This window comes from Salarias fasciatus, chromosome 19, assembly GCF_902148845.1.
Source record: "Salarias fasciatus chromosome 19, fSalaFa1.1, whole genome shotgun sequence".
Taxonomy (NCBI): domain Eukaryota; kingdom Metazoa; phylum Chordata; class Actinopteri; order Blenniiformes; family Blenniidae; genus Salarias; species Salarias fasciatus.
In genome coordinates, this window is record NC_043763.1 from 6,953,649 (window position 1) to 6,969,771 (window position 16,123).

The 16,123-nt window shown below is 43.1% G+C and overlaps 1 protein-coding gene and 1 non-coding gene across 3 annotated transcripts in view; one reads left to right on the plus strand and one right to left on the minus strand.

The window, feature by feature from the left end:
* Positions 1 to 16,123, minus strand: part of arhgef10 (Rho guanine nucleotide exchange factor (GEF) 10) — a 58,789-nt gene that overhangs the window by 25,353 nt on the left and 17,313 nt on the right. Inside the window, exons 4-19 of one of the 2 annotated variants that reach the window (XM_030116989.1) lie at positions 15,543 to 15,890; positions 14,766 to 14,802; positions 13,469 to 13,557; positions 13,068 to 13,124; positions 12,563 to 12,750; positions 11,103 to 11,219; positions 10,384 to 10,495; positions 10,170 to 10,279; positions 9,996 to 10,073; positions 9,736 to 9,915; positions 7,176 to 7,292; positions 6,983 to 7,075; positions 6,365 to 6,535; positions 5,202 to 5,347; positions 4,514 to 4,698; positions 230 to 345 (exon numbers count right to left, since the gene is read on the minus strand). In XM_030116989.1, coding sequence (XP_029972849.1) covers positions 230 to 345; positions 4,514 to 4,698; positions 5,202 to 5,347; positions 6,365 to 6,535; positions 6,983 to 7,075; positions 7,176 to 7,292; positions 9,736 to 9,915; positions 9,996 to 10,073; positions 10,170 to 10,279; positions 10,384 to 10,495; positions 11,103 to 11,219; positions 12,563 to 12,750; positions 13,068 to 13,124; positions 13,469 to 13,557; positions 14,766 to 14,802; positions 15,543 to 15,890 — 2,144 coding nt within the window. The remainder of the gene's footprint in view (positions 1 to 229; positions 346 to 4,513; positions 4,699 to 5,201; positions 5,348 to 6,364; positions 6,536 to 6,982; positions 7,076 to 7,175; positions 7,293 to 9,735; positions 9,916 to 9,995; positions 10,074 to 10,169; positions 10,280 to 10,383; positions 10,496 to 11,102; positions 11,220 to 12,562; positions 12,751 to 13,067; positions 13,125 to 13,468; positions 13,558 to 14,765; positions 14,803 to 15,542; positions 15,891 to 16,123) is intronic. The other variant, XM_030116990.1, reaches the window with a different exon arrangement.
* On the plus strand, positions 14,383 to 14,456 carry trnai-aau (transfer RNA isoleucine (anticodon AAU)). The gene has a single exon. It is a non-coding gene; the product is annotated as a tRNA-Ile (tRNA).

Consider the following 16,123-nt stretch of genomic DNA (forward strand, 5'->3'; position numbering starts at 1 on the left):
AACTTTAATGTGAAAACTCTAAATGACAGACATTGAGTACCACAATTGTCCAACTCAACTCAGCTCAGTTTGCATGGGACTTGGACAATTTAGCTTGGTCGTTACCATGTTTTGAACAAGAAACAGAAAATTTGGCAGAAAAAAAACTGGGGATAAAAATCAGTGCAATTATTGAAATTATACAGTAATTACATTAAGATTCAGAACATGTAGAGCTGTCGTGCAGTACCTGATAGTTCCCTTTGAGGCTGCCGATCATGCTGGAGATCTGGTTGACCAGGCCCAGGTCGTGGATGAGGTTCTGCAGGTCCTGGTACAGCTGACCTGGGCCCATGTACAGTTTGCCTACACAGAGACAAGAGCATGTTAAAACTACAAAGGTCCGACAGGGTCATTTTGAAAAGTGTGAAGCCACTATTTCTTAACACTGGCAGTGACTATGATGACAAACTTTAGTATGTGAGACAGCAGAAATGCAAAAGCAGAAAGAAACAGAGTAAAAAGATTTAGGAAGTCACAAACTCAGCCAGTAATGAAAGAGGTCAGTGTGATGAGACGAGAGTTAAAAAAAAACAGAGCAAAGATCAATACAGGGCAATCGCTTGGTTTCCCACGGGGAGCGGTGACAGGTCTGCAAACTTGGCACAGACTCTCAATCTCAATATTAACTTTCTGAGGCCACACACCGGCTCTAGCTGTTTGTTTTTGCATGTCAGGTTACATTTTTGCTCTCGTGAACGTACTCAATGTATCGCTGCAGAGCGCTGACATGGAGGTGTTTGTCTCTCCATGAAAGAAAAGTAGTTTTGAACTGCAGGGAAACAACGGTTTGCTTTGTGCGCACACAAAATACGTTACACGGTGAAGGTCTGACGGACCGTGACGCTCTTTTTGTTTCATATGGACGTAAAGTCAAGCAGAGCAGCACACAGTGAGGACGCCTGTCATTCTGCCAAAGCTGCCAACTGAAAAAAAATGATTGAGGTCATCCTCCCAAATGGCCCAATTAACAAGAACAGGACGCGTTCGAATTGAAGATCTGGCACCGGCCGTCCCAGCGCATGAATCATCTTCATTACTGAAGACAACAGAAGAGCGTGTTGCGCCGGCAAACGGAGAGTTAAACTGCATCACAGCCTTTGGCATCCGACTGCCTTCAGCTCCATTTGCTGCTGCCATTCTTCTCGCTCCTCGCCCCTTCCCTCCTCCTCCTCCTCCTCCTCCTCCTCCTCTTCGTCTTTTTCTACAATAGCCACTAAAGTCTGACTGGGTGCTGCGGCTCCATGGTAACCCGGTCCGGTCCGGTCCGCCGCTGAAGGCCTCGCTGACTGGGCAGCAGAGGAAAACCTCAGCCCTGTTTTGTGCTCGTACGTCGCCGAATGTGGCGTTTGTAGGTGGTCTCGGGGAGAACCGCTCTGTCGACAAGAAGCTACTCCCCGACTGAGAAAGTCTTTGTCATCTTCACACATGCATGAGCACAAGTTCAGCGCCTCCCGCAGCGAACACGGCTATTGGCTTTCGCTGACGTCTTCATGCTGAGTGACCTCCGGCTGTATTTTATTATGGATCAGATTCAAGTAACCTCGCCCTTTGATTGGCTATTATTAACATCAAATACAAATATACCTGCTGCGTTTCTCACTGTTTCTTTTAAAGTTCAAACTCTCTCATGGCTGGTTCTGTCTCTCCGGAGGCCGGCGCACAGGGGGATAAAAGCAGGCCATGAATGACTCCTCTTGCTGGTTGTAGTAACATATCAGTGTCAATACAGCTTTAGGGGTGGTTTTTAAAAAAGTGGGGCAGACCTCTCCAGAGAGCATGAGAGTGGGCACAGCAGCAGGACAAAAAATCTGGGTTTCTCTTTCACTTTCCCACTTAGAGGAGCCTCGTTAACAAAAAGACGCTCTGAAAATCTTACGTCACAGAAACAGGGTCAAATATTTCCATACAAACTTATAACTACATCGTTTTCTGTAATTTATCTGTTCTCATCAATACAAAAAAACAACAAACAAGTAAATGAACGAATGACCATTCCCACACTGTGGAACTCGTTTCAAGCCGATTCCCAACAAATTGAAAGGCTCTTTGTGAGCGCGCCAAATGCCAAGAGCTTTTTAGCAAAACGGGCCTGGGAGCATCTTCAGAGGCTGACCAGTCATCCCGACGATTACACACTGCTGAAAGACACACAATGTATCTACAAATTACATGCTGGCTGTGAAAGCCACAGAAAAATTGACAAAACGACCGGCGTGCTGAGAGAAGGGACGAACGCAGCGGACATGTGGAGAGGTGACGTCTCAGGCTGGAAAGGCTTTTCAAGCATCCAGATCGCCAAGCTGGTTCTGGCTGAACGCCAAAGACTCTCGGAAACAATTGTTTACACTTATTAAATAAACACACACACACACACACACACACACACAAACACATGCACACACACACACACGCACACACAGAGTATTTTAACGTTAAAGTTAAACTTAAAGTTGGTTCATCAGTTAAAGAGAAGTGAAAGAAGGTCTTGTTGACGCTGCAGTAACTTGTTCCCATCAAAGAAACGAACTGTTCGTTTTGCGGCTGTGTGCAACACTTATGATCCCGACTCAACTCCTTGGCATCTAATAATAACCTCGAAACAGAGCGTCTGTTTAAAAGTGAGACCCATGTGGCTTTCCTCAGGCCTGTAAGCCGAGCGCAAACTGTATACACTTGTATCGTCGCAACAGGTTGAAAGGATGATGTGAGCGGTCAGCCGCCGCCCGGGGGAAACCCGACAGTCAGACCAGATGTTGCTCAGGTCTGCCTGTGCCATCTGTTAACTCCACTAAGGAAGAGAGGGGAGGGGCCGCCGGGCCACCGGGCCACCGGGCCGCTGTGCGACGGTGCCAAAGTGCGGAAAAAAATTCAGAGAGGTCGAGACAAGAAAAGGTTTGACAATTAAAATGAGCCCCGCAGGATTCATTAGGCTTCACACACGACCCCGCGACACCTGCCAGGCCAAGAGGTCGGCGACCTTTACCATCAGAAAGGCTATATTCGTCCGCCTCTCACCGGAGAGAGTTTCCCTGGAGCAGCAAAATATTTTTAGCCTTTAAAACTAATACAACACAACCTGAATACCGTCCACACTGTTTTACCAAAACTGTGGTTCGTGCAATATTTGAAATATTTGTCTGACTGTGCAACGAAATTCAAAATAGCGGTTTACTTCCTCATAAAGTGATGAAAGCTGCAAGTTGCAGTGTAAGAGCAATGTGTAATTTGGTGACCTCTGTCTGAATACGTCCATCCTTTGATATATAGACCAGAGATATAAAACAGTATGGAAGCACTCACCAGCTCAGCAGTGCTGCACACTGACATGAACTGAGCACCATCTTACACACAGGAATAAAAACTGCAGCGCTGCGGCCACAAAATCATACACTCTCTTCTTCTTAGTCTGATATGGGTCTTTCAAAGTGGATGAACAGCTGTGTGTTAGTGGGAAAACTCAATGGAAAAACTGAAATCATTGCATTCGGCAGCCAGCAGGCCAGAGGGCTGAAAAAAACACACACAATGAATGGTTGGCTTGTCTGAGCAAGATTAAAACAATTTAGTCATTTATTATTTATCTTCTTCAAAGAAAAAAATGATTATTTCTCAGTAATGTGCTTGAGGATGGAAGGTTGAGAAGGATCATGTTGGATATTTGTTCTGATTAAAAGGGGAAAGTTTGGATTTCTCTATAAAACGTCTGGTTTTTAACTTTGGAAGTGTTCATGGGGTCACAGTGAAGCTTTCATACCTTCACTCGAAATCAAGCTAAATATAATTATCACGATACAGCAGAGAAATCAATCAGTTAACACGTTCACCAGTTAGCCAATGCCCACTCTGTTTTTTAATACCACTTTCCCACCACAAGATGGTGCGGTGAGTCACTTTATCTGTATTCCTGAGTTCGGCTCCCAAAAGATAAGACACAGCAGATTCTAAGTAGAAACAAAACCAACGTGGGCTGAAAGTCTGAATCATGCTCACTACTGCCACCCTGTGCACCAAAGTGGCATCACACCACGCATACATTCCTTAACATTAAATCAATTGGAAAATACTTTTTGAAGCATCAAACAACTTCTCATATTGTATATATAGTATATTTATTGTATCTTTTTTAAGAACTGAGTACCTTTTTGTTGAGGAAAATCTTTTGCATGAATATTCACATGCTTTTGTTATGATACAAGGTCATTACATTTCAGTTTCTTCTGTTCCTCTGTCTTAATTCATTCTGATTGTTAAGTCCTAAATATGCAAAAGCATTATGTCATTATTATATATATCAGAAAAGAGGACAATATAACCACATACATATTAACTCAAAAGAAAACACAGTGATCAAACTCAGCATTGTCACCATGTTTGATAAGGTTTCAAGCTTCAATCAACTCAGTCTGATTAGAGACAAAATGCAGGTGCATCACAGATTTAAGAGAAATGAATGCGGCGGAGTGTCTCGTACTTGGTTTAGCGTTGATCACCACCTTCTCCCCTGAGTGTGGGGCGGGGTAGCGGCTGCTGTCCGCCATGTCCTCGCTGGATCCGAACTCCAGCACCTCCACGAAGCTCAAAGGCACGCTCCACTTCAGGAGGAACTTCTGGTCAGGTGGAGCGTTTCCGCTCCCACTCCCACTGCCGTCCTGACAGCTGCACAAGACACAAGAAGAGACGGAGAATATGTGACAATGTCTGCTTGATGCCGCTGGGCAATCAGGTTGACCTGTTTCATTTGCATTTCTCTTGGAGATTCCATTTTTGTACGGCAGCATGTTGAGGCCATCGCAGTACTATTACAATACAGAAGCTGAAAAGCTGAGATTCTCCTCACGTAGCGCGTCCGTACGGCAGCTCGACCGGCTGTGGTCACAGGTCATCCCAAGGGCACCACTTAGTGACAGTGTTTGCCGTCGTTCTCATGCAACGCTCGAGAGTTTCACTTCACTTTTGCTGACTTTCAGACCGAGTTTTCCTCACAGGCGGCAAAGTGATGCAAGCGAGACCTCCAGACAAAACGCACACGCAAAACAATTACTTTCTAAAATTGTACGAAAACTGGATGGAAGATTACAGGGTGTTTGTTCCGGGTGACAGGAGGAGGTGGAAATTAAAGAGAGCGAGGAAGAGCAGGTCTGGGATGTGGTGGTTCCTACCGGATGTTGGGCGTGGCGCACATGAGCACATCGTTGAGGAGGAAGAGGCGCCGCTCCTTGGTCTTGATGATTTCCCCGCGCTCGTTGTAGACCGTCTCCACCATGTCGTCGGAGCGGAGCAGGTAGCGGCTGCCGTTACTCAGGAGCTACGACATGAATGAGGGTAGTTTTGATCACTTCTCGCCTCCGAACCCCTGTGTCCTCTCTCTTTTTGGATCAGATGATAAAACACAAAACTACTAACAGAGCAATCAAAGTGAAAAAGGAACAAATTCATCTGCTCCATGTAGGCCATGTTGTAAACACTCATCAGCAGAGGCCAGAGTGGGTGGCTGCAGATAGACAAATAATTATACCTTGGGGGGGGGGGGGGGGGGGGGGGGGGGGGGGGGGGGGGGGTGCAGAGCTGGTGTTGTGTGCACATGTTGTGCCTTTCCACGCGCTAAAAATATGGCATTGAGTCAGGAGAGGACTTGGTAGAAATTGTGAAGCCCGAGTGCCTGATGGCCGCCCACGCCGGGACAAAAGAAACGCCGCAGCATATGCTGAGAACAACAGCCAAAAAAATTATACAGGGACTGAGAGATGACTAAAACCATCAACCTCACACCACGTTCTGAACCAGCATGGAGGAATGGTTCTCTCTTCGATAGTGGACGAAGTCTGAAGTTTAACACCGCAGAGTAGAAGTGTTACACAACATAAGATGAAGATAATTTACACGGAAAGATAAATTAAATATAAGTTTGGAGGTTATTTGTTGTGTTGATACTTCTTAACAATACAGCTTACACCACTGGAAAGCATAATTTGTAAGAAATATACAATCAGTTTGTTTTAATGTATTTTATAATGTGAAGATTCTTAATCACCGTGGTTTGATGTGTTTCCTTTATTTCCTACTTTATTTTCAAACTTTACTGCAGTGGTTTCAAACCTGGGGTCTGGGATCCCCATGAGGGACGGCCCAGAAATTACAGGGAGCGTTCGAAGCTTTGCTTGTTCTGAGGATGTCAAAATTAGATTTGCTCATGTCAAAGAAAGCCTGCGTTTGGCTTCACTACTGTTATGCTTTGGTAAATTACAGATCAGAGTCAGGAAAAAAAAAAAAAAAAAAGAGGGGGAACGCTCAGTGTTCGGGCACACAGGGGAAATAATCAGACCTTATTGAGGTAGCGCTCGTTCATGGCCTTCGCTATGTGACGGATCTCACAGCGCTGGTCGGCCTCCCTCTTCTTTTCATTGAGCTTCTCAGCCAGCGTCTCCAGTTCGGTCAGAGCCATCTGCAGCGGCAGACGGTCTGCATGACCCACCGGTGTGTTCTTCAGCATGTCCTGATGAGAAAGACGGGTCAATCATTTGTGCTCAAGAGGTTGAAAAACAAAAAGCAGCAGCTCCATATGGTATGCATGCAGAAATCATTCTGTTGTAACTTCAAACATTTCAAACACTGAAGTATTGTATAATTCCTGCCTATATCATGGATAATCTTGTTATTCTCACTGGACTGAATTACATTTTTCTTGTGTCAAGGAACTCAACACAAAGTCTCCAATTTTGGTAAAGATTGGCAGAGAAAAACTAAATATTTGAGAACAAAAAAGCAGGATTAAAAGCAGTGAGGAAACAATTTCCTCTCAGAGAATCTCCCTTCGCCTCCACTTGAGGTTAGCAGTTTTAATAAACAAAGGGCTGAGTTCACTGTGGGAGGCACGCCCTCTGCTGGTGGGAAAACAAACAGCACCGGCTTCCCTGTGCTGCAGGTTTAAATATTTCTTTACCTGAAGGAGCAGAATGAACTGTGGGAATCTCTGGATAGGTTTCATCATCAGGCCGTAGAGAGTCATCCGGTCGCTGCTGGTTTCCTGACGGTGCTGTGGACGACGAGATTGTAGAGTCACATTGTAATATCAGTACAGATTGCAGCTGTAAGAGGTTAAAATTAAATCAAAGACGCAGCTTTTTCTCTCTAACCTTGAGGAAATCCAGGAAGCCCGGTTTGGAGGCGCACGTCTTCCTCACTACGGCCATCGCCGTGCTGAAGTTGTTCACATACTCACTGTAGGCGTCCAGCACCATGGACTTGGAAAACTGCAGAGAAACACAGATTTATTTTGTTAATCTGCATGAGTGTCTGTTTCTGAAGCATTTAAAATGTTTGTAATTCAGTTTGGACAATAAAACTTTTACTTGTGAAGCTTTGGTTTTGAGTACAGATAAAGCGGTAAATCTATTTTAAGTCACCTATTTTAATAAAGTGGATGAGCAACTTAAATATGGTTTGTAACACAGAAAAGTAATTTCCACCTTCTATGATAACGTTTTTATGGTCTTTGTTATGGAGACCTAAAATAAATCAAATAAATCGGTAAGTGAATGTTATTCAGCAACACAGACCTGGGAAAGTGTTCAGTTATTTCAATTTGGGTTCTAATGTTTTCACATGTTGGCAAGCTTGTATTTGCAAATAGTTTCAGTCTAAATCTGACATTATACTACGGTATGTAAAGGCAGCTTGTTAATCAATTTCATGTAATTTAGTAAAAGTAATGTATCAATTCCTAAACAAATTTCTACAGCATAATGATTTCTGTAGTTACTTATTTATAAGATATGTTTGTATAGATCTGATTTTATTACGGTTGTGTTTTTCTTCATTGTAAATACCAATTACTTTTCAAATATAACAAACGAAAACAATTCTTTTCGTACATTTGCAGGTAATCTGAATTCCAGTTTTCCACTATTATAGTGAAGTCAGTTTCCAGATGGTCTATAAATGACAAAAAGGCTCAGAGGAAGCAGTCTGAAGTCCCATCAGTTCAAATCAAGCTGAAGCAAGTGTTACTGTTTCTTGAAATTGGCACCTAATCAGTGTTTGCTGGGTCTGTGTGGAAATCAGCAGTAGTTTGTGGCTCCATCATATCAGCAGGTAATTGCAGAAGACTCCCTCTGGGAGTACGTTTTCTCTAAAAGACTGACATTATGAGCTGCTGGAGGTACTAATGGCAGATATATTTTCCTTGGAAACTCCGTGGCATCATTTGGATTCAACACTTTCCATATTCTTGCTTTCTCTCGCTTGACGACTGGTTGAAAGCCCTGACCCACATAGCCGTAGATGCTGTTTAAATGATTCACAGCTGTGTGACAGCTTCATGGCTGTGAAGAGTCTGTTTCAGCTCCTCGTCTATTGAAAGAGCTGGGAGGAACGCAAAACTACTGGATATAGTGCATATTAAACAATACTCAATGTGTAGAATATTATGTTTGTATTTATTTCCACAGCAAGCAGTGTTAAGGTTTGTGAATGTGCTCATTTGTACCAGAGTTGTTAAAGATGAAATCATGACGTTTCCAGAACAAAACACTTCTCTCCTCATGTGATCAGCAGCATTAATGTCCAGCGGATGAGTTTGTGTATGTTGTGTACATTTGTGTACGCAGAGAGAATACATACAGTCACACCGACTGTGAACTGAGAAACAGTAATTTACTCAATGAGCATGCTTTTGGAATCTGAGAGGGTAGAGTTCCCTCAGAAACCTGAGGGAACCTGAACCTCGCAGACAGAATCAATTCAATGTGAGCTGAGTGTGCGAACCACAACATGAACACACAGAAATCCATGCTAACCTTTTAAATGTCAAGAAACTCACAGAAATAACGGTGCACAACTGCAGTGAAGACAGACGATAATAGAAACACTCGTCTGTATTTTGGGGCCAGGCTCAGTTTATTGTTGCCGACTATGAAAAGACAATAAAGTCTTATTCACTGCTGACTTTCTTCGTCTTCTCAGTTATTGAACATTGTTGCGTGGTCTCTCTGGTTATATGAAAAGTTGTTTATGAGGGTGTGCAGGGTGGAGTGAATGTAGCTCAGTCGGAAGAGTGGGTCGCTTTTCAAGCTGAAGGATGGAGGTTCTGTCAATCCACACTGACTGATAAAGTCATATCCACTGGAAAAGTGCAACACAAGTAGCTTCATCAGTTTTATATTCCACAAGGAACCTTTTTTTTCAGAACAAACTTTTACAGTGGATTTTTACAGTTCTACGAATCATATTGCCAGACAATATAGTGTCATGATACAAAGATATAAAGAGGGGATGTGAAATGTTTGCATTCATCACAACTTGTAAGATCTGTAACTTAAACTTAAAAAAAAAGGTACAAAGCAAATCTGTTTAGGCACCATAAAGCGCTCAAATCTATCTCACTTGAAAGCCAAAAACAACAACAAAACAAATCAGATTTGCAGTTGTCTGTGAGGATGATTTATCAAAAACAGAAGGTCCAATAAAACCATCCATAAAGAACTTGACTGGGTTGTTTGATTAATTGTTGCTAAGAAAAAAACCAAAACCAAAGGAGTGAGCACAAATAAGGGAACAGACTGCAGGAGTCTGTGTTTGTATGAGATTGGTTGTCTCTCATGTAAAGTGAGGAAGAAGTGAAGTTTTCTTTGATGCCTTCATGAATAAAATTCATCTCAAACGAATGAACTGCGGTGAAGACCATGTTTTACATACCGATGCCACAAAGACATCCCCAATCATCTCCAAGCCGTCCCACTCAGCCACTCGGCTCGCCAGCGCGATCTGGAAGAGGAAGTGACACTGCAGGATCTCTCGCACTCGATAGAAGGTCATCTTCAGCTTCCTGTCGCTGAGCAGTCGAGGCTCGATCTGGGACAGCGGCTTCTCATATTGCTGAGAAAGAAGACAATACCACTTCAGACAAACAACACGTAGATCTAAATGTAGTCGTGGCTGCAGCTGCTCTGGCATACCTCTAATATCCTCTTGAGTGCGTCGAGATAGTTCTTTTCACTTTCCAGAATAGAGTCCAGGATGCATCTTCTCACAAGCTGCGGAGGGAGACACAAACAAACCACATGTCTCCAGGGATTCTGCATTTTTACGTCTGTGGAATCAGCTACAGTGGACACATGTTAAACATCTACCTGCTGCTGCGAGAGACCTTCAGGTGCTGGACTTAATACCGGCTCAACATTGAAACAGTCCACCTCGATAAAGAGCTCAGACTCGTCCTCGAAACAGGCCGACTTCCGCTCTAGAGGAGCAAACAGACACAGAGAGGAGAAACACAGCAGCTTACTGACACAAACTCCAAGAGTTGTGTTAAAGTGTGTTTATTATCGTGGTCGTGCTGTTTACCCTGACAGAAGGACTTGGTCTTGATGAAAGAGCGGCCCTTCTTGACTGCAGCTTTGGTCTTCTCAAGTCCATCTTTGGTCCCTTCTTTAGCTGCCTTCACCAGCTTTTGCATCTTCGGTGAGAACAAACAAATACACAATTTGCCACATATTAATGGCAACACGGCGTAATTATTTATTTCATCATAGTTAATGGCTTTGAACCAGGATGAAATTTAGTTTTCTCGATCTAAACCTACAGCTAACAGACTGGTGTTAGAGTAAAGGTGAAATATATTATGAAATGGAAGACAACAGGAGAACAGAGCGATGGCAGTAACTGGGACATCAGCGATACTCATCAAAGTTAGCTTGTTTTTAGTCGCTGTTTAACACTCGTATAAAAAAAAAAAAAAAAAAAAAAAAACCCACTGCTGGTGTCTCAGTTAGCAGAGTGTTAAACAGAAGCTACTTAAAGAGACACCCTGGATTTAAAATCTTCCAAACCGCTGATGGATGAACATGTAACAAAGGCAGGTGAATGCAGCAGACAGCCAGGTCAATGAATACATGTTTTCCTCGCAAACCCATCACCAGAACCACCACCAGAGGTCATTCACATCAGAGCGGGATGCAGGTACCAAGTCAGCAGCAAGATGCCCAGAGTGGAGTTAGGGTGAAGGACTGGGACTACTTCATCTAGCACAGACGAACGAGGCGAGCCTCAGGTACGCAGTTTACCTTCTGCTCGTGTTTCTGTTTAATCTGCTGCAGCTCTACCGTTCCCACTGTATTTGCCATAAGATCTTTCATCTTTTTCTCATAGTGTTCTTTCAAGCGTGTCAGATCTTGAGAGAGCTAAACAAAAGCAAAGCAAGCGTTACTGGTTATGGTTTTGAAATGGGCTTGCACTTCCAAGACTGGACCAAAACTGTTCTAATTTTCTATTTATTCTGGTAAAGTCTTATTGAACAAGCCAAAATATGCATGCGTGTATGTAATAAGATTTGGATTTAGATATTTTTTTAAGCGCAAAATAACATGTATGGGTGTGTTATTAGATCGTTGTACATGTGTATAAGAACCTGCCAACGTGTCTCTCCTCTCGCCTTGAACATGCATCTCAGTCGACACCTTTTTTTTTTTGTTGCAGCTGTTCGACTCTCTTGTCATTTTATAATTTTATTTTACCTCCATGTAAACTTGCAGAGTCACTAGTTTTCATGAGATCGGATCTGGCGAGTACTGTCAGTTTACAAGCTTCAGTTCAAACAACTTTACTGGAGCAGAAAATAAAGCTGAGTCTGCAAGTCCGGAGTGAGGGAGAACTAAACCCAGGATTTCAGATAAACCAGATAAAACGTCTGAGACGTCTGTCTGAGGGGGGAGATAAAGACAGAGGCCTTGTCAGGTACTTGTAGGCACGCATAATGACAAGCAATAACACACCAGGGCTTTAACACACCCTTATACTGTATTGTGAAAGTCGTGCACAGAAATGTCTAATTACATACCCACAAAGTTTGTTATGCAAATACAAATCTGCTCAGACTCAACTCTGCGTCCGCACACCCACACAAATCAGTTTCTTTATTGGCTGCATAATATACTAATAATAAAATTTCTTTTGTTGATAGTGACTCTGAAAAATAACCAATTTATAGCTACAAAACAGCAGAAAACAGTTTATCCTATAATGCTGACTTCTTTGACAAATGAAGTCCAATAATAGTTGAAGCAAATTACTGAAACACTTTAATTTCACCTTATTTATTCATGTTTTTCCTATGTTGTATTTTGATGAATGTAAAAATATGAAACAAAAGGAACACAGTAAAATACTGCCATTCATTTAAAAAGCCTATTTTTTGGTGGACAAATGAAGCCCTTTATTTTCCTGACTGAAAGCGAACTGAAATTCTCAAAACCATAAGCCAAAACATTACAGAGTTCAGCAAGCTGACCATGAGGAGGACGGTCCCTTTAGGGTCCGCTGGAACAAATGAATCACATCAAACACACAAATGCACATCTCTGACTGACTCGACTGACAAATAAATAAAACCACAGGTTGAGAAGAGGAACAAAAATCTTCCAGTGCTACAGAGAAAAATGTGCAAGTACAGCAAAACATCCCAACACACGTCTTGTTACTGGCAGAAACTCAGAGAGATAAAACGTGAGGGTATGGTTATACATACATGGGTCTTCTTCTGAGGCGGTTTTCCTCTCATGAAAGCGTGCGGCAGGCCATTCTCGGGGCGACCTTCGCCGTCGCTGGCCTCGTCGTAGCTCTCAAACTCACTGGAGCTCCAGCCATTGTCGAGGGAGCTGTTGCAGCCTCCCTCCTCGCCCAGCTCCACGTCATCATAGATCATCTCATCCGGATCTGTGACATTAAAATATCATCAGAGATTACAGATTGTATTTTGGCCTCACAGACCAGAACAAATCACATGTGCATGGATGTTCCAGTCGTGAACGTGACAAATATACTTCAGAAAATGATCACTGTATCAAACTGTGAGCCAAAAGAGCTGAAGTGAAAATACTCAAACACAAATTTCGTTCCATAAAAGTTTGCTTTCATCAAAAACAATGAGTGGGCCAGAAGTGGAAGTGATGAGGGCTGACAGAGCGCAAACATGAAGGTTGAAACCAGAACTGTGCAATTTAACAAAAAAAGAGAAAAGAAAGTTCACGAACCTGTGTTGGAGTCGGAGTTTTCTCTGGGTACGTCATCGTAAATCACTTCATCTGGATCTGCAGCGCAGGAGAAACATTCAGAGCGACTCCTCTCATCATCAAACTGCACACAACAATCAGGATGTAGTGTGTGTGTGTTTCTGTAAGTGTGTGTGTGTGTGTGTGTGTGTGTGTGTGTGGGGGGGGGGGGTGTTGGTAAAAAGAAAGGCACACAAGGGTCTGCTTCCTCAAAAGAACAGGGAAGGAAGTGTCTGGGAATGCAGTGGTGTCAAAAGAAAACGAAAAGAGATAATAGTACTGTGTGTGTGGACACAAGTACCGAACCAACAGCAACACAGCGGTATCTGGTGGGAGGGGGTGGGTGAGGGTGGGGGTTACTCATTAAAATCATCAATTCTTACTCTCCATCCATGCGGTGTTGGCTGGGTCAGACGCCCACTTGGCCAAAGCGTCATCTTCTCTGATAGGTGGGAATTCTTCACTGAAAACACTTCAGACACAAAATCAGAGAATCAGCTGAACCTCATTTGTTTGCGTATCATTTCCATTGTCTTCGGCTACTTTTCAACAACAAAACAATTTCCTCGTACATCAGAAGCAGACTGAGACTGCTGCTTAAGTACCTTCACACAAACAGGCAATCTGCTTTCCTGCGAGGGGAAACCATGTAAATACAGAGAGTAATCAATAAAAAGCTTAACAATAACCACATTCCGTGCCACATAAACAAAGTTGTTTATATTTCTCAAACAAGAGACGATTGCAATGATGAAGCACCGAAAAATGAAAAGGTATAGAGGCTCTAACGAAAACTTTTATGATTTTTAGTATAAAAAGAACAATAAAACATCCAGACAGGGATAAAATAGGGTTTTAATGAATAAGAAAATTAATTAAATTATAAATTTTATTACTAATTACATGTTATTACTCAAGGTTGATATAAATTTGAATCCATGCAGGACAGTGGGGAAACAACAATCAAAGAAAATATTTGTGCCTCTGTAGGATCGGCTGGCTGTATATTGTATTCGTATGATCGGTTCATAGATCATTTATTTTGCAGATGTGACACTCACTGCTTTTACATGGGACTTTCTATTCCTCTCCAAATCCGAATAAAGCTGAATTCCACTCTAAAATGACCATTTAAACACCTGAAATCTCTGTTTGGAAAGAAGTTTGAATCTGAATAAACTGGCCAATTTATTCTCCTTCCGGAGCGGAATTACTTGTATATTAGGCGTGACTTTACCCCAGTCATTGTGCGCATGCTCGTCCGTTGCGAAGACGCAGCTAGGGAGCTAGCATGTCAGGCCGGTTAGCTCAGTTGGTTAGAGCGTGGTGCTAATAACGCCAAGGTCGCGGGTTCGATCCCCGTACGGGCCACAGGTTTTAGATCAGTGATTCTCAAAGGGTGGATGACTTTCGGAAATGTCAGCTGTTTACATTGTGTCACATGACACTTTCTGCTGGCAGGTAAGAAGCAGTGGAGTAACAATGTCCAGCACCAGCAAATCAAACCCCACTGCCGTGAATTTCCTGAACTGACATTATGCAAAGTCTACGCTCTCCGTCGTCACAGTTACTAGTCTGACAAGCTTCTTGAGGTCGATGGTGGGGAGCTAAACTTTTTTGGGATTTAAACAGGAATAAAAAGTCCCATGTAAACGTACTGAGTGTATTTACGTGACTCACCTATCAACGCAAGAGTTGGCACTCCCAACCACGGTCACTGAAAGAGAAAATAAAAGGTACGGCTTAAACATAATAAACCTACACCACTGTGCTTCATCTCGCCTCTGGGCAGGCTTTTAAAGTGCAAAGTACAAAAGCTGTATTTGCCAGAGTGAAGTTGTGAGAGGACAAACTGCATGCAATGTCAGGTTTTTGCCACTAGATGTCACTAACACTCCCATAAAATAAATATGATGAGAAGAACAATGATTTCACAGTACAAGGGCCTCTATAGACTATGTACAAAGCACTCATTCAAAAGTCTTGCAGTTTTGTTTAGCTGCGTGTCGTAGTTATACAAAAATCCCCATCAGAATGCCCTCTGAATGTGCAAATAAAACTTCACAACTTTCTAAATTTGGCTTCCTTTTATCTAAAACGGCTGAGCATTTCAACATGGTGTGACCTGGGTGAGATAATTGCAGTGTAATCAGGCAGCTGAGGCTGCCAGGCCACAGACTTTCAGCTGGCCGCTGCAGGATTTCAGGGAAACCGGAAAATCCTCACAGCCAACACAGATCTTTGGGGAGGGCTAAATTTAGTCCCTACTTCCTCGTGGCAAGGCTTTAGGAAAAACAAGGGAAAGAAGAAAAGACAGTGGAGAGAAACCACTGAGGCAGTGTTTGTGCGCCACAGGTTTGTGTCTGCAGGTGTGAGTTCAGGGGAAAAAAAGAAAGAATTTAATTTCAACTGGGACCTAAAAAAACAAAAGTAATCTCCAAATGTCTTGATTTTTACCATCTTCATCAACAGAGAGATGCCGGATGATGACGGGTGTTGTGTAAGTCGGTGTGATGAGCGGTACACCCGACGGGGTGGCGTAGCCGCACGGCACCGGGACAGAATACCCCGACGTGATGCCGTGAGAACTGCCGTGGCCGTCCTGGCCTTCTGCCTTTCTCTCTTTGGGCTCCACCGGTGAGGAGGCCGAGGAGGAGGTGAGACCGTGCTGCTGCTGCTGCTGCTCAGGCTGGAGAGGGGAGATGTCAATTACAGAGTATGGGTTGACTTTGCCCTGGGAGGAGGTCCTGGAGACAGCCTGTGGAGGGTCCGGCTCACTGAGAGGTGCAGTCTGGCCTTCAGCGGCTGATGATGGGAAAGAAAAAAAAATGTTTGCAAAGATCACTGATGAACTTTAAAAGTCTTACTACTAATGATAGAATAACTGCATTCATTTAGAATTTAAGTTTAAGAAACCAGTAAAAAAATCTGTAAAAGAAGCAGTTTTTTTGGCAGTTGTGAACTTTGATTAAGGGAGTTATGAACTTGCACAGTCGCTCAAATTGAAAGTATCTAAGCAGAGTTAAGCTTCACACTGC